Genomic DNA, 19575 nt, shown 5'->3' with positions numbered 1-19575 from the left:
ACTAAAGTTTAATTTAACATCCCAGTGCATCTTCACTGTATCAATGACGACGGTATCTTCCATAGTATCTCTGACGGAATCCTCGCCGGTATTGGGTTGGATTAACATTGCAAAACTGGAAACAAAAAAATGTATTTTAAACTTCCTCACATTGTAAAGACAATAATTGTAAACTGATTTTTATAGGGGTTTTTAATGTCTCCAATGTCATATTATAACCACCTGGTCAATGGAAGGATTGAAAATACAATAAACAGACACTAAATTTAACGTAATTTGCTTATTTTTGTTTTTTATATCAATAATAAATAATGAGTTGCTTAAGTTAATCCAAGTTTTCATTAAATAAGAAAATCATTTAGGAATATAATTTATATCAATTTGCTTGAATTTGCGTGGCCATTTTGCAGCATACAGAAGACAATATTTTAAAAAAATACAAGGTATTATATATAGGTAATACTCAGATATACCACTAGATAGGTAACTAAATGTGTGATGTATACATATAATGTTTATTCAAACAAAATTATTTTTTAATAAAAAATAAATAAAAAGCACTTAAAGGAAACACTAACATACTATTCTATTGTTAGAAACTGTCAACTAGTCTTTGTGTAAACTTAACTCTAGATTGATAATTTAAGATCAGATAATCAATAATATAATTATATCTATGACCTGTAGAATATAAGGGTAACCTTCATTCCGTAGTCTTCTTCGGTTGTACATAAAACTGATGGAGACGAAAAACTGCAAAAAATGTAATAAAAACAATGTTAATATATCAAATTAAAGACTTAATAATAGTAGACAATATGTTGTATTACATTCACTCTAAATACAGAAAACTATATTGGGATCTATTAAGTTATAATTCTGTTATCTATCAAAAAATTACATTTATTTGACTTTTTCAAATTGAAATATATGCTTTCATTTCAGCAATTCCTTATGATGTAAAGTAGGCAGTCGCTGATCTCTCACAACTGAACTACAGAAAATCGTCACTGGTTAATTTTATTGTAAACTTGTCAGTCTGATGGATTTCAGAATTAGTATCATAATCAGAATCAGTCTTTATTGTTACATAAACGTTTTTAAATATCATTGCTATAGAAACAGGTAACACTGTCATATGATAATGTAATAATTATATATATATATATATATATATATATATATATATATATATATATATATATATATATATATAAGAGGTCAAGCCAGCATAACAAATTTAATGTAATCTATGTCTGATGGGTTTCAAAGTGATATTGTAAGAAACCACAAGTAATGATGTATGTAATGCCAGGAACAATTTCAATTCCTCCATGTGAGTCAGAGGTATCAAAAATAAAGTTTCTAGTTTGATAGTAGAAAGAACTCTGAAATAAATCCACTTTGTAATGCCCAGATTAGTAACTAGGTATCTAAAGATTGGACCCAAAATAAACCAGGCTATATTGGCACATGAGTATGTAAAACTATTCACACAGTTTTTCTTCAAGGAGAAGAGAAATTGTACTTGATAAGCAGATGGACATTTCTATGTTTCTACATTTTATAAGCATATAACCGCTTTTTATTATATATCCAATGCTCAAAGACAATGACAATAGACATTGTTTTCATTGTAGAATATCGAAGCGAAAAAGCAGTAAATGGTTGCATTCATGTGGAATTGAAGATTTTAAGACCATTTATTAGGATACCCAATAACATTAAGAATTCCAGGTGTTGTGTTTCAAACTAACAAAAACATATAACCTTTTGTAAAAGTGTAAATGATTACATTCACTTTGACGAAATTCCAGAACTTGTTATGTCTGGTAAGTTTGATGATGAAATACTACTAATAATACATTAATGTAAGATAATCTAAAGTATATTCTTATTACATACAGCTGCACCAGCTTGGCTGTAGAATCGATGTTCCCTTCTTGGACGGCGTGTTGGAATTGGAAAGCCATGCTGCAAATCAAAAACGTTTTATAAAAACCTCATCACAAAAATAACTAATTAAAAGTAGGCAGATTTTTTGTTTATTTTAATGTCTTCAATGTCATTTTATAACCATTACTTAATGCAAAATTTGACAAAACACTAAACACACCATATTTAAATTTATTTGCCTATTTTTCTTAATTGCATTAATAATAAAGAATTGATTAAGTTGGTTTTATGTGAATTTTATTAATATTTAATAATTTTAAATATATAATAAATATTAGGTTATATTAAGTAGCAGTAATAATATTTGTTTAATACTTATTATTGATGTGTTATGGACTATGTTCTGTCTTATCAGCAAAGCTGGGTCTTGTAAGATGTAATATGAAAATAAATGTTTATTCATTTATTCTCATTTTAAATTATTTTAACTTGCAAAATAAAAAATATTGACTTAGCTTAAGCGAAGCCTATCACTTAAGAGACTGAAAATTTTCATTTCTAACTGTCTACCTGTCTGTCTGTCCACACAATATCGTAAATACAAAATGACCAATTGACTTTAAGGTTTGCATGAAGCTTTATTTAATATGAAGAAACACAGAATTCGATGATGGTGCGTGTTAGTCCATCAGTATTGGCTGAGCGCTAGTAGAGAGTAATTTTACATTGTCTCAGGGGTAACCATGATAGCATTGAGAAATTACAGAATAAATAAATTTGTAAACAAACTGAGTACAATCACACAAGAATTTAACATGAGACATTGTTATTCATAGAATAAAACTAAAAATAATAAAGGGGAAAGTTAACCTTAGTTGTGCTAAAATCAAACATTTGATTTTAGCACAGTATTGCGTAGTAGTACTCTCCCTTGTTCACCAAATCGTTCATTATTTGAAAACCGCTATGAAACATAACTTAATGAACAAAACTGTAAATGTATCATGTGGCAAGGTATCCCAAAAAAGATTTTAACTGTGGACTTGAAATTTTCCATGAAATTCATTTCTAAATAAATTAGAAGGTGTTCTTGGTTGGTGTATGTTCAACCATGGAATTTGGCTAAGCACAATTTTGGTGTAAATATCTGTTCTGTATAATATATGTCTATCTATCTGCGTGCAGGACATCTCAAGAATGTATCAGTTATAGATTTAAAATTTTGCATGCAGCCTCAGTGAAGCCTGTCACAAAGTACTAGGTGTGGAGTACTAGAAGCATGTTTATAAACAATACAATTTTAATAATAAGATAGTTTCCGGGATATTTGACAAACGAGTAATAGAAATTATGAATTCCATCAAAATCACTCGTCTATAAATTATAGAAAAGGTTGATAATTATCACTTGCCTGTAAACCACAGAAAAGCATACATAATTAAGTTTATTTCCAAGAAAAGCACACAAACTTGGCAGTCTGATGGGTTTCAAAGTGATATTGTAAGAAACCAATAGGTAATGGTAATAGCGCATATAATGCCAGGAACAATTTCAATTCCTCCATGTGTGTCAGAGATATTAAAAATAAAGTTTCTAGTCTGATAGTAGAAAGACCTCTGAAATAAATCCATTTTGGTATGCCCAGATTAGTAACCAGGTATCTAAAGATTTGACCCAAAACAAACCATGCCATAGTGGCACATAAGTATGTAAAACTATTCACAGTTTCTCTGCGAATCTCTCTTTTAGGAGAAGAGAAATTGTACTTCACAAGCAGATGGACATTTCAGAAGAGAGTGACAGCATCAATAGTTCTTCAAAGTCAAGTTATGATCCACAACGTGATTGAACAAATCCTAAAGGTATGAACTTGTAGTACACATGCATTAGTTGTTACTAAAAGAAACAAAACCTAACATATTTAAATGTAAAGTAGTAGAAAAAGGTGTGCTGATTCGTCTTTTGACGCTTGAAGAACATGGGGAAAATCTTCTGAAGGAATTCTTCAATATATGTTTCATGAAAAAAGATAAAAGTGTGTATGATCATATGTAAACGACAAATTTCCAAAACTTAAAACTGTCCCTAAACAGAAAGACATTAACTATAAAAGACCTAACCAAAGAACTCCAACAACTGAAGAATATTGTCTATTCAGAGAAAATACTATTCAAAGTCTGTTGCTGTTTATTAACTAGGAAATTATGCTCTGTCAAAGATTTAGAAGGTTTTATGAAAAGAACCAGCTTGACATGTTCTAATAAATATCATTGAAAACCAAGTGAAATGCCAAGTGAGTTAAACAAATTTTTGTCATCAAGTGAGAAAATATCCATTCCTTTGGTGGAATAGCACTTGTGTACATTATTCAACTTAGAAAACATGTAAATTACACACTCTTAGAATACTTTGCTTCAGCGTTCTAAGAGTACATAATGACTTTTATTATATATGGAATGCTTAAAGACATTGTTTTCTGTAGGTATAATGAAGTATGTATAAAGCATATGGAAGCAAAAAGGAGGGTAAAAGGTTGCATGCATCTGTAATTGAAGATTTCAGAAGCATATATTACGATATCTCATAACATTAATGAATGTCATGTGCTATTTTCCAATCAAACAAAAAAAAGGAAGACCTTTCATAAAAGTTTAAATTATTATTTTCAATTATATAAAATTCAAGAACTTCTTATATATAGTTGGTTTGTTGATGAAACACTACTATTAATATGTTAACACAGAATAATCTAAAGTATACTATTGTGTCATACCTCAGTGGTAGCTTCACCGTATCCACGGCTTCCTTGACGGTACTCTATTCCAGTAGGAATGTCATCCTGGAAACAAAATCATTTATTTGGAACTTCCTCACAGTGTAAAGACTTAAGACTAGTAAGCTGATTTTTGGGGTTTAAATGTCTCCAATGTCATATTATAACCACCTGGTCAATGGAAGGATTGGCAATACAATAAACAGACACTAAATTTAACGTAATTTGCTTATTTTTGTTTTTTATATCAATAATAAATAATGAATTGCTTAAGTTAATCTAAGTTTTCATTACATGAAAAAAATCGTGTATGAATATCATTTATATCAATTTAGACATTTTAAAGTTGCTCACAATGTTTGCAATAGCAAAAAAAATTATTTTATAAATAATGTAATTTTCAGAATGAGGTAAATTTCCCAGGTCTCCGGCAGAAGTACATTGGAAGTTTTGAATTGAAATAAAATCGTTTATTGTTTAAATACTCTTTATTTACATAGTAATGTTTTCTGTTATTATTAAATATTTTAAACACAGTAGCCTAAACTACATTGTTTTTTTAATAGACTTGAACATTTATCTTCTCTGTATTTAATGACTGTAAGAAAACAAGATTTAATGGCAGTTTTAAAACTTTGGCCATTGATTTTCTTGATCCATTTTGAAACTTAACACTATGTTATTTTAAACTGGATTGGGTGCTAACAAAGTTACACTTTATTACCATGAAATCACAATTGAGTAGTTGTACAGTATAGTACTATGTAACATTAAAAAACTACCAGGGGCAACAGTGATGCATAATTGGCTTGAGATAAATATTGGACATTATAGAAAATGGAGGTTCTCATTGAACTTACTAACCTATTTTAAAAGTAAAAACTACAAAATTTATAAAAATTATTTACTATCCAAAAAATGACTACATGTAAATTTTTATTTTCAAACTTTAAATACAAATTATATAGTATAGTAATTTTCTTACTATAAATTATGTAAATTTTCTATGAATCTATACATCAAATTCTATGTTGAAGATGGAGATTATATTGGTTACTGTTAACTTAATTACATATAAACACATAAACCAATATTTAATACTTTTATTTTTGTGAAGCCTTTCGATAGCAAGGTTATCTGCGTGATGTGTCTGACGAAGATAGCCTTACTATCGAAAGGCCCCACAAAAATAAAAGTATTAAATATTGGTCTATGTGTTCAAATGTAATTAAATCAAATTCTATATTTATCTACTTAACAAATTATTTTTCAACAGTTAAAAGCAGTTGAAAAGTAAGTGAAAGTGAATAGGTAAATAAAGTTGGCCACAGAGGTAATGCCATCCATCACATATATTTTCTTAAGAATTTCTAGTATGTTTAGACTTAATGAAGTTTAACATTAAATAACATAATACTATATTTTTAGGAACAGTGTTATACTAGTGGTAAGTAGCTTGATACTAGATTGATACTTAAGTCTCAACATTTTTCTTACTGTCCACTATTTTCACTATGTTACTATACTTATTTACTTTCATTAATCCCCTCTCTTTGCTACAATGTTTTTCTAAATAAAAGTTGTTGTTAACATTACTCACATGTATTGTATGCCAAAATATGATATAATAGGTTTTATTCAGTAGAATAACATATTTAACATAAGATAATCAATAGTATACTTTTCATCTCTTACCTGATGTTGGTCAGGAGTCCTTTCAAAACCCCGTCTTTGGTTGTTCAATCTACTGAATGAGTAGAAAAACTGCAAAAAATGTAATAAAAAGTATTAATATATCAAGTTAAAGACTTAATAATAGTAGACAATATGTTGTATTACATTCACCCTCAGTACAGAAAACTATATTGCAATATATTACATTATAATTTTGATATCTAACAAAAAATTACATTTATTTAACTTTTTCAGATTGAAATATATGCTTTCAATTCACCTATTTTTTATTATGTAAAGTAGGCAAAGACTGATCACTCACAACTGAACTACAGAAAATCCTCACTGGTTAATTTTATTTCCAAAACAAACTTGTGAGTCTGATGGATTTCAGAACTAGTATCATAATCAGAATCAGTCTTTATTGTTACATAAACGTTTATACATAGCATTGCTATAGAAACAGGTAACATTGTCATATGATAATGTAATAATTAATATATATATATATATATATATATATATATATATATATATAAAAGAGGTCAAACCAGCATATCAAATTTAATGTAATCTATGTCTGATGGGTTTCAAAGTGATATTGTAAGAAACCACAAGTAATGATGCATATAATGCCAGGAACAAATTCAATTCCTCCATGTGAGTCACAGGTACTAAAAATAAAGTTTCTAGTTTGATACTAGAAAGACCTCTGAAATAAATCCACTTTTTAATGGCCAGATTAATAACCAGGTATCTAAAGATTGGACCCAAAATAAACATAAGTATGTAAAACTATTCACACAGTCTTTTTGTTTAAGGAGAAGAGAAATTGTACTTGATAAGTAGATGGATATTTCAGAATAGAATGAAAGCGTCAATAGTTCTTCAACATCAAGTTTTGCTCCACAATGTGGATATACAAATCATAAAGGTATGGACTTGCAGTACACATGCATTATTTTTTGTTAAAAAATAACAAAGAAAAAAGATGACACATTATTTCCTTTCAGTAAACCACCACAACTATGTTCCTGGTATCACAATGTACTTACAAGATATGCAACAACTACCTAATGAGGCGGAGTACATCTCAGAAGAGTGATTTTGTCAGTCAAGAAGATCTCTGGTACCTTCAATGCACTAACATGGGATCTCACTGTTGAGCAATTACAGATATGATCATCAGCCATTACTAGTGGGTTAATTGGCATTACCCAACTAACAAATGCAATTGGGAAATAAATACTGTCATTTTGTGAAATGAACAATCATCCATGCGGACATGTGAGGTTAATTATGAGTCTATCAAAGAAATCAATTTTTACATAACAAGTTTGCATATCAAGTTTATATAACATATGTAAAGGTAAAATAATAGAAAAAAATTTATGGTCTTGTCTTTTGACGCTTGAAGAACATGGGGCAAATCTTCTGAAGGAATTCTTCAACATATCTTTCGTGAAAAAAGATAAGTGTGTTCAATCACATGAGAAGAGCAAGTTTCCAAAACTTTTAAACTGTTTCTAAACAGAAAGACATTAACTATGTAAGACCTAACCAAAGAACTCCAAAAACTAAAGAAATTTTGTCATTTGAGAGAGAATATTATTTGAAGTCTGTTGCTATTTATGAACTAGGAAACTATCCTTTCAAAAATGTAAAAGGATTTATTAAAAAAACCAGATTAACATGTTCTAATGAATATCATTGAAAACTTAAGCGAACTGCTCTAGTGATTTAAATAGAAGTTTGTCATCAAGTCAAGAAATTATCCATACCATACCAATACATAAATATTCATCCTTAGAAGAATTTGCTTCTGCATTCTTAAGTACTTAATGACTTTTTAATATATATCTAATGCTCAAAGATAATAGCAATAAACATTGTTTTCGGTTAGACATGATGATGTTTGTATGAAGGATATGAAAGGGAAAAGGCAGTAAATGATTGCATGCATGTGGAATTGAAGTATTTAGGGCCATCTACTATGATACCTAATCACATTAAGAAATCTGTGGTTCTATAATGAAACACTTAACACAAGATAATCTAAAGTATAGGGGAGACTGTTGTACCTTGGGCATAGTGTACCTTGGAACACATAGTTTCTGGAAAGTGTTGACATCTATCAACCTTGATAATCAACCTACTTTGTTTGGTTACTGGCAGAATTCTCTGACAACAGTGTGAGTTTCCTGCCAATCACCTAATGGTTTCAATGAGCAAATCTTGTTTTTCTGTTGTAAAAGTAAAAATGTTTCATTTCATGTTTGTGTTTTTATTTAGAAGTGCATGTCTGACTGTGGATCTCATAATTACTTTAAAATCTTCATCATCTAGTGAGTAGTTTCATATACTTAAATATTAGGTTTGCACTAGAGTATAGGGCAGGAAGCGATTTTTTCCAGAAATACGCCCTCTTGTACCTTGGAACACAAACCATCCTGTACCGTACAACATATTCCATGGTATATGATGCTATTTTTTCATACTTTTTATGTTGTGTAAAATGCTACCCAGCAAACAAGGCATCGAATGACCTCTGTTGATTCCACAGTATTGGAAAATGCGAAAATAAAATATCTTTGAGAGAAGCATGTAAAACCTTTTGCATCAATTTAACAACTTTATCAAGATACCATTCACAGTTTTTAAAATCAGAAAATCATTGTTTAGAGCATGAGACAAGATTAATTAACAAAAACTTTTTTTTATTATGAAGATAATTTATTGCCTACATATATAACAGTAGCAAAAATTTACTATGGAATCTCAAAGAAAAATGTTAGGGAACTCGCTTTCAAGTTCGATGCAGTGAATAATAAAGCTTACTCAGATTCATAGAATGAGAATAGAATTGCAGGTGAGGAATGGATGAGAGCATTCATGAAGCGCCACCCAGACCTATCTATAAGGACTCCAGAGGCAACTAGCTTAAACAGAGCAATCAGTTTCAATAAAACAAACATCAAAGCTTTCTTTGATAATGTTGAAAGTGTGCAAAACTACTTTGGCTCCATTCCAGCTGAGCAGATCTGGAATATTGACGAGTTTGGTATGTGCACCGTACAAACATCAGGAAAGAACATCCGCTGAACGTGGAAATTTAGTTGTAGTTATCACACCAGTAAGTGGAATTGGAAACCGCTTAGGTCCTATGCTAATCTTTTCTTCTATAAACCTTAAAGATAGGATGTTAAGCGGTGCTCCACCGGGTCTGTTGGGGCTGCTACTCAAACAGGGCACTCAAATGAAGTACTCTCTTCCATTTGATCACTCACTTCATTAAAAGTGTGAAATCATCAAAAACCGAATGGGTACTTTTGTTCATGGACAACCATGAAAGTCACTTATCCTTAAAAACACTTAATTTTCATTCCGACTCCTGCATTATCATCGTTACGTTCCCCCCCACACACCTCATAAATTGCAGTGTTGCAGCTTGTCAGTCTACAGGCCCTTTAAATTCCACTACAATCAGATAGTGACAGAATGATTGGTCAACAATCCTGGCCAGGCTTTTGATATTTTTGCTGTTGGACAAGTAGTTTGTAAATCATACCCAACAGCTAACTTTCAAGATAACACCTGTAATAGCTTCTGAAAATCTGGAATCATCCCTCTTGACAGGAACATCTCCAAAGAAGATCTTTTGCCATCATATGCAACTGATAGGCCTAAATCCAAGGTCTACTAGCAGAAATGCTGATGAAGGCTGGACCAGTGGCGTAATACAACATTTCAATCAATTAGAAACCGAACCTAAGAACAACTCTATAGCAGCATTGGCAGTGATCAGTATGGACTTAAGTTAACCAGGGCCAAGTCAACAAAATTTGAACGTACCAAAAGAGCAATCAAATAAATTAACCCTATTACCTTAGGACATTGTCCCTTACCCAAAAGCAAAACCTAGAAAAGCTACAAACAAGGGGAGAAAACATTGGGAAACTAAGATTGCAACGGACACCCCAGAAAAAGAGTGGATAAAAATTGAAAAAAGGGGCTTGGTTAAACACCAGTTGTGTATGGATCTACAAATGAAGGCAAAAGAAAAATATATTAAAGAAAAGATGCATAAGAAAGAAAAAAAGAAGATTAAATTTCATCTTCTGATGAAAAAGATTATGTAGTTCCACTGTTAAGCACTGATGATGAAGACAGTAACAATGTAGAATGCCTTTTTTTAATTGAACCATTCAAGAATAACATTCATCGAGAACAATGGATATGTTGTTCCTCTCGCATAAGATGTACCCATGAGCTTTGTGCTGGAAGTAAAGAAGGTTACAAAGTACATATTTGTGACTGTTGTGGTCATTGTCAAATGAAATATTTTCATGTCTTTTTTACCAATAAGCTAGTTTGTTTTCAGTTAGGTATTCATAAGGTTACTTAATAATATTCACATATAATAAACTATACTTTTCTTGTTATTGTGTTCTGATGACTTATTTATACATATTTCATTGTGTTCCAGGTACAAGAGAACATGGTACATTATGGTAATGTATCATAAACGCTTTACATTCCAATAAAAATATATTTATTATTACATTTAATTTTAAAAATTAAAAAGTAGAACATGGTAGGTAAATTGTGGTTGTGTACCATGAAACGCTTTAGGGTGATAAAAATATACTTATTATTACAAAATTTCAGTTAGAAAATTAAAAACCATCTCAAAAACATTAAGCCAAGATATCAACGATGTTGTATTTTGTTTTTTTCTCCAATAACAAATGAAAAAAATATAAAAATTAAAACGTGAAAAGTATTCCATGGTACAACAGTCTCCTCTACTTTTATTTCATACCGAAGTTCCAACTTCAGAGTGATATCTATGCTCTCTTCTTCTATAGCGGGGTGGAATAGAAAAGTCAATCTGTAAAAAAATGCACAAAAACTTTATCATAATGTGCAGAATAATAATAGTGCATATTTTTTGCAGATATTTTTAATTTCTCATTAATAATTGAGATTTGCTTAAGGATATCTAATTGTTTTCGTAAAGTAAGAAAATCATGTAGAAATATAATTTATATATATTTAAACATTTTAACCCTCCAAGTGGTAATTAAATCACTTTAAAGTGCTGGGCTGTTTCGTAGCAATATACATGGTTTATTAAAAAGCCAATTTTTAAATACAAATATACACATTCAAAGTTCAATATCATTATATATGTTATATATCATTCTTTTCAGAAAAACATGCTTTAGGAAATAAAGATAATTCAAAACTCTTACCACTTTTCTCTAAAAAAAGTCTTGATGAGTAGTAGATAGTTCTTTTTTCTTTTTGTTTTTTTTAGATGGTGAGGCTATAAATGTGTTTTAAAACATGTTTATAAATATTTCAAAATATACAAATTGTTTCAAATTTCATTGTGAACAATAAAAGTGTCACTTCATAGCCTTTTGAACAAAAACTACACACCCAAAATATAAACACTAAAAAAATGTTCCGCACACCACAATTTGCACAATGGACACATTCAAAGTAAACACCTCAAACAATATTTGTTTGGATGTATGTATAACCTCACAAAAGCTAAATGTCTGTTATAATAATTATGAATAGTAAACAAATCCTATTATGGTCCTTTCGTTTATATACATACATATATATATACAGAATATGTATAATGGGGAATACATATTTACATTTGACTAAAGAAACTTAGTCAGAGCCAGATTCTGATTGCTGCGCTACCCTCTTTCTTCTGCCTCCCCCTACAGGCCTCCTGAAGTGTTCTAAGGCACTGTAGCAACCAGGATGAACACCACAATCACAAAATGGGCACCAGTACCGACTACGTGTTTGTTTTTGAGAAGTAAAACACAACGCACACACGGTTTCACACCAGTCAGTCGCACCAGGTTGTGGGCACCATCTCCAGCTGATTGGCGAGTAGGGCAACTGCTGACAAAATCAGCTGACTGCTATTTTTCATTATACTTAAAGGCTTACAAAATAGAGCCATATATGTGTGTGTGTGATTGTAAGGAAAGAAGTTTTAATGGCATTTTTTAAACTTTGACTAAATAGGAGAGCATTATAAAACTTGACACTGTGTTACTTTAAAATGGAATGGGTTTTTAACTTATCTGATAACATTGGTAATTCCATGTGCTGTGTTTCAAAATAACAAAAACATGCAAGACCTTTTCGAAAAGTTTCAATGATTATTAACTATATTTTTAACTAGATGAAATTCAAGAACTTGTTATATATGGTGAGTTTCTTTTTATAACACTGCTAATAATATGTTAAGTAAAGTCTACTTTTATGTCATACCTCAGTATTAGTATCATCAATGTATCGAAGCCGGCGGTATCCCCGGCGGTTTCCCCGACGGTACTGTATTGGAATTGGAATGTCACTCTGCAAACAAAAGCATTTATTTAGAACTTCCTCACAATGTAAAAACTTAATACTAGTAAGCTGACTTTTTGGGGTTTTTAATGTCTCCAATGTCATATTACAACCACCTGGTCAATGGTAGGATTGGCAATACAATAAACAGACACTTAATTTAATGTAATTTACTTATTTTTGGTTTTTGTATTAATAATAAATAATGAATTGCTTAAGTTAATCTAAGTTTTTATTACATGAATAAAAACGTGTATTAATATCATTTATATAAACTTAGACATTTTAAAGTTAGCTCACAATGTTTGCAATAGCAAAAAAAATTATTTTATAAATAATGTAATTTTCAGAATGAGGTAAATTTCCCAGGTCTCCGGCAGAAGTACATTGGAAGTTTTGAATTGAAATAAAATCGTTTATTGTTGAAATACTCTTTATTTACATAATAATGTTTTCTGTTATTATTAAATATTTTAAACACAGTAGCCTAAACTACATTGTTTTTTTAATAGACTTGAACATTTATCTTCTCTGTATTTAATGACTGTAAGAAAACAAGATTTAATGGCATTTTTAAAACTTTGGCCATTGATTTTCTTGATCTATTTTGAAACTTAACACTATGTTATTTTAAACTGGATTGGGTGCTAACAAAGTTACACTTTATTACCATGAAATCACAATTGAGTAGTTGTACAGTATAGTACTATGTAACATTAAAAAACTACCAGGTGGCAACAGTGATGCATAATTGGCTTGAGATAAATATTGAACACTATAGAAAATGGAGGTTCTCATTGAACTATTCAACCTATTTTCAAATAAAAAGTCAAAAATTCAAAAGAATTTACTGTCTACAAATCTACTACATGCAAGTGTTTATTTTCAAATTTTAAATACAAAAGATGTATAGACATTTTTTTATTAGCCTATTAATTAAATATGTTTTCTTTTAATCGGTACATACAATTCTATGTTTATCTACTTTAAAAATTAAAGTTAGTTGAAAAGTAAGTGAAAAACAGGTAAATAAAATTTACCACAAAAGCAATGCAATATATTTTACTTAGGATAGTTAATAGTATAATTTTTATCCCAGGCCTGATTGGATTCAAGATTCGAGATTTTATTTACAGCTCAAACATATTCTAGAATATAAAATCATGTCAAACTAATCTCGTGTAAATATTAAAAGAGGATTTCTGTCCAGGTAAAATTTATAAAGTCTTGTTCTCTTTAGTAAGTCATGATCATTACAGAACTTAATAGCAGCCCTCTGAAACTCATTATTACTTAAATTTTGACATTTATTGGTAACTTGTTCATTAACTTACATGCAACTATTTCAAAAGTGTTGCTGTATTTAGTAAGTCTATTGAAGGGATGTTTATTTGATTTTTATTTCTCATACAATGACAGGGTACAACACTTCTTGTGACCAATCTGTGACTCTATTCGGTTCTTAGACAAATATCAGGTGAAAAATGACTTCATATTTAGTGAATTGAACAAAAGTTCATAGTGAGCTTTGATATCAGCAGCAATGTTGTGGTTGATAGATCTTTAGTAAATCCAAATTGTTCCTTAATAACAAAACCATTTCTTCCAAATTAACCCATCAACTTCTTGCCAACTATGTTCTCGAGAATCTTTGAATAAACTGGTACCATGGTGATTGGGAGATAGTTATTAAGTTACACCAGTTTCTCTTCTTGAACAGAGGGACAACCCTAGAAGTTTTCAATACATTTGAAAACCCCCTGCCTTGCTCAGTGATTAAACAAAAAAGTGGGAGGAATCTGGTAAAAATCTATTGTCACTTACCAGTGTATTATAAAAAACCAAAATGTCCTACCTCTTTTTGGGCTTGAGAACCTTGACTGCCCAGGTAATCTCTTTTACATTTAGTCAGTCAAATTCAAATTTCTCACGAGTCCTATTATTAATTTGTTTAAGATAGGCTTTATTAGGTTGTAACCTATTAGTAAGCTGATGAACTAGGTTTCCAGTAATATTTATACAAAATAATATGTACAAAAAATAATTACATCATTAGCCACCACTGCTCGCCGCAGCAAATTATCCCGCCTGTGACTAATGCTGTACCAGACCGGCTCGGCTCTAACTGACCGCTGCGAGTGTTTGTTGGTGCGCCTTCAATTTTGTACTGCAATGAAAACACTCTCCTGCATTGCCGGCCTTGCGGATTCTTGTTTGAGGGCGTTTTAACGGCCTTGTCCTGCAGTTTGTGTTTACTAAATATTACTGACTGTTGTTTTTCATGGCTCATGTGTTCGGCGCATCGCTTGGACGAACTGCTCTTGATTGATAAGCTGCTTTTATTGTATAGTTAAGGGTTACTTTGTATTTAAGTGTAGTAAATCAGCTTTAATTTAAAGGTGCTTATTTCTTGTATACATTACTGATTTTCTGTGATTATTTGTGCTGTAAATATTATTGTATAATTAACTAGTGACCACGTATATTTTATTAATTACTTACAACATGCCACCAGTAACTAGAGGTAGTGGTATGCTTAATTGCACGGATGGTTTGTACCATTTAAATGATGAAGTAATTGAACTGGCTTCTAATTTCTGCTCTGAACTTAAAAAAGTAGGGAGCAATTTTGGTAATGACATTGTTGAAAAGCTTGTACCTCACATATCTGCCATTATGGCCAAACTAGACTCTACAGAAAAGCTCTGTAGGGATCTAAAAATTGAAAATGAAGGTCTTTGTTATCAATTACAAACTGTAGAGACTAAGTTTACAGATCTCAACTCTAGTTATAGGAATAAATGTAACGAGTGTGATGCTATAGAAGATGACTGTGATCTTGAAATAAAAAGTCTCCAAAATAAACTAAGTCTTTGTAAGCAAGAAAATGTTATTTTACGAGACCAAGTGAATAGTGTAGAAACTGGCTGTATTTGTGGTACTAAGTCAAAGGAGTGTTCTGGGTCTGATGTCACTCACAACACAAACACTGTAATTTCGGAACTGGAGGTCAAGATTTCTGACATGGAGGCAGAACGTGGCAGATTTCTGACCACCGTACAGGTGTTGGAAGCTAACATTAATTATTTAAATAGTGAAATTGTAAGACTGGAGGGGGAGGTGCTGTCGGGGGCGAGGTATGTTGGTTCTCCCGATCTTATGGCTGAACTGTCTGAGTCTATGGATGGGGGGGGAGATGGATGCCTTACTGCCCGTCCCCTCTGTTTCTGGTCAAACCTCAACGGGTTCTGCTTGTTTAGAGCTTTCAAGTGGCGACAGCCTGAATTTTAAGAATGTTTTATTGATTGGAGATTCAATCATACGACATGCAGGTAAAAGTACTCAACAAAAAGGGGGTCATGTCGAGTGTTGTCCTGGGGCTAAAATTAATGATATCAAGCAGAACTTGTTGAAGCTAGTTAACAGGCAGTTCTCTGTTATTTATTTACATGTAGGCACAAACAATCTTATACGAGGCTACAAGGGGGGGCCTGGCTACAATGGCGGCCATGGTAAACGTCAAGCACTTCACAGCATGGCGGATTTGCTGTACACTGTAAGGACTCAGTTTCCAAATTCCAAAGTTTTTGTAAACAGTGTACTGACTAGAACTGACATTTCATACAAGGCCCTTTTTTACTTTAATGAACAAATTGAGCTGATGTGTGGTAACTTTGGAGTCACTTATGTGGAGGCTAACTGCTCTGTAGGGAGGCGTGACCTGGCCCGAGACGGACGACACCTCAATAGGAGAGGTATAACTCATCTAGCTACGCTTTTTGAGTCTGTTTTCATTGCGGCATTGCAGCGGTCTGAGGGTTTTGAAAAGGTGTTGACCCCTTGCACAGATTTTTTATGAGTGGTCCCCCCGGGGACTCTGCAGTGGCAAATCTTGGACACCTGGATAGCCCACCTGATACTGTAAAGATTCTTCATCAAAATGTTCAGGGTATAAATAACAAGATTGATAATTTTCAACTTTTTATTGACGCCGAAAATGTAGATATAATTTGTTTATCTGAACACCACCTGAGAGATTTTGAGTTTGAGGTTTTGTCACTGCATGGTTACACTGGTGTTACAGCTTTCTGTAGGAAAATTTATCAAAAGGGAGGTGTTTGCATTTTTAGTAAACCCTCAATAAAACACAATGTTTTAGATGTCTCCCGATTTTGTCAGGAGGGTAGGTGTGAGCTTGCGGCAGCGATTTTTCAATTTAGACAGTTTCCTCTTCTTGTTGTTACCGCTTATAAGCCGAAACCTTTTTCAGCGTCAGTGCAAGAACATGAGATGTTTTATGAATGTTTATCCGATTGCCTCCAAAAAATTATAAATCCAGAAGTTAGAACTGTTGTTGTGGGTGATTTCAATGTTAATCTCTCTGTTGCTGACATGAGAGTAGATAGTCTTCTATCCATGATGGCATCTCACGATTTAAGCAATAAAGTAAATTCATTTACGAGGGAATTTAAAAACTCCCGGTCCCTAATTGATCACGTATATACTGATCTTTCTGAAGACATTTTCAGTTGCTCTGTCGTGATAAATGCACTGTCCGATCACCATGCACAAATCTCACATGTCAGGTATTTATCTAGTCCTGATTGCCCTAAGTTTATGCTTAAGCGATCATTTGTAGAAGATAATGTTCGTATTTTTAGACATCTTCTGGGTGGGGAAACATGGTATGATGTTTACGCAGCTAGAACAATGGATGATAAGATGAGCTTGTTTATGTCCTCTATAGAGTTTTATTTCATTCAGGCTTTTCCTGAGAAAAGGGTTCGGATTCGTGGGCGTTCTCCAAATGCCAAAGTGTCTTTAACCCAGGAGCAAATTGAGCTACGTGATTTGGTTGCGCATTGGTATTATAAAACTAAAGACCTGAGTTCTTCTGATAAGAGAAGAAAACAATACCTTTCTTTGAAGAGGCAATATAGGGCTAGTGTGAGGGAAGCTAAGTCATCTAAAGTTAAACATTTACTGCAGACTTCCTCAAATAAAGTTAAGACTGTGTGGGACATAGTGAACGAGCATAGAGGTAAGGCAAGAGTTTTGGCAGATATCCCTCGAACCATCAAGGATAGTAAAGGAGTCATTATTAGGGATCCGAAGGACGTTTCTAACTTGTTCAATGATTTCTTCATTAATGTGTCGAATGCAAGTTCATCTTCCATATCGTTGTCTCTTCTTCAACAACAATCATGTGCAGGGGTGTCTTCATTTTTCTTTTCACCTGTTTCTGAAGTGGAAGTATCTGACATCATCAGATCTATAAAAGCAAAGGCTTCTTCTGGCTTCGACAATATATCATCGAAGCTTCTTAAATCATGTACGGAGTATTTTGTTAGGCCACTTGCTCATTTGATAAATTTTTCGTTTGAAAATGGCCTGTTTCCTGACATTTTAAAGTTGTCTATAGTGAAGCCGTTACATAAAAGGGGACTGGTTGAGGAACTTGATAATTTCAGGCCTATTTCGATTGGATCGACATTTTCTAAGGTGTTTGAGAAGGCAGTTTTGATAAGGTTAACGGCTTTCCTGGAGAGTAATAAAGTTATGTTTGACAAACAGTTTGGCTTTGTCAAGGGAGGCTCAACTGTGAAGGCAATGTTTGCTCTCTTGGATAAAGTTGTTAAAGCTCTTGATGAAGGACAGTTTTCTACTGGTATCTTTTTTGATTTGAGAAAAGCATTTGACATGGTTTCGCATGAACTTCTTTTGCAAAAGCTTGACAGAGTGGGTGTGCGTGGCTTGGCAAATCAATGGCTGTCATCTTTCTTGAGTCAGCGTAGACAAGTTGTGGAAATTCCATACGTTGACGTAAATACTAGGAAAAGATGCTTTTCTGACGAGCAGATTGTCAAGACGGGTGTGCCACAGGGCTCCATACTTGGACCCTTCCTCTTTATTTTGTATGTGAATGACCTCAGCAGTTGTGTTTCGAGGGGCTTGTTGTGTTTGTTTGCTGACGACACATCACTTGTAATTGATGAGTCTTGTCGTTTCAATATGGAGATAAATACGTTTGTTCAGTGTAATTCAATAGTCCAGTGGTTTCAGAGTAATGGTTTGGCCGTGAATACTGATAAAACTACATTGCTAGATTTTTCAATTTCATCAAGACGCAATGACTCTTTGAGTGTTTGGGTTGGCGATACAGAGGTTTGTTCTGAGCAAATTGTCAAGTTTTTAGGCCTAATTGTCGATAGGAATCTTAGCTTCTCCTTTCATGTAAATCATGTCGCACGTAAAGTCTGTGCTGGTATTTTTGTTCTTCGTAGACTTTCATCTTTCACGGGCACCGATGTGCTTCTAACTTCATATTTTGCATTAGTTTATCCCTACCTTTCATACGCTGTTGAAATTTGGGGTTTTGAAAATTGCAGAACAAACCATGTCTTTCTTTTGCAGAAGAAAGCGGTGAGAGCTATTGCTGGCATCCGTCAATCAGAATCCTGCAAATCACACTTTAAGAACTTCAATCTGCTTACTTTTCCAAGTATATATATTTACCACACATTGGTCTTTTTTAAGCAAAACCAGGGCATTTTCGAGTCACTAATTCCGCAGTCCGGACACTGTCTCAGGAATAGCAACAAATTAAATATTCCCCCCCATGCAACCTCTTTTTTCAAACATCACTGTTTTTATAATGCCGTAATTTTTTATAATTCTCTTCCTGTGGACCTAAAGAATGTAAATGATATAATGGTCTTTAAGAGAACACTGAAGGCTTTTTTAATAGAAAAATGTTTCTACACCCTCAGTGATTTTATTGGAAATAAATAGTCTGTATGATGTAAAATTAATTAGTTTTAATAATTGATTAATTATAATATATAAAT

General features: G+C 32.4%; 1 protein-coding gene across 1 annotated transcript; it reads right to left on the bottom strand.

Annotated features, from left to right (window-relative positions):
- Nucleotides 1-648: 648 nt before the first annotated feature.
- Nucleotides 649-16493, bottom strand: LOC124369576. Its single transcript, XM_046827608.1, has 6 exons — nt 16353-16493; nt 11166-11234; nt 6365-6433; nt 4670-4735; nt 1906-1974; nt 649-753 (listed from the first exon to the last, which is right to left on the bottom strand). The coding sequence occupies exons 1-6, from the start codon at nt 16491-16493 to the stop codon at nt 649-651; spliced, it is 519 nt and encodes a 172-aa protein (XP_046683564.1).
- Nucleotides 16494-19575: the final 3082 nt, after the last annotated feature.

The sequence above is a fragment of the Homalodisca vitripennis genome, chromosome X (genome assembly GCF_021130785.1).
Source record: "Homalodisca vitripennis isolate AUS2020 chromosome X, UT_GWSS_2.1, whole genome shotgun sequence".
NCBI classification, from domain to species: domain Eukaryota; kingdom Metazoa; phylum Arthropoda; class Insecta; order Hemiptera; family Cicadellidae; genus Homalodisca; species Homalodisca vitripennis.
Note: the sequence above shows the minus strand (reverse complement) of the source record. Positions and strands in the feature narration are given on the sequence as shown.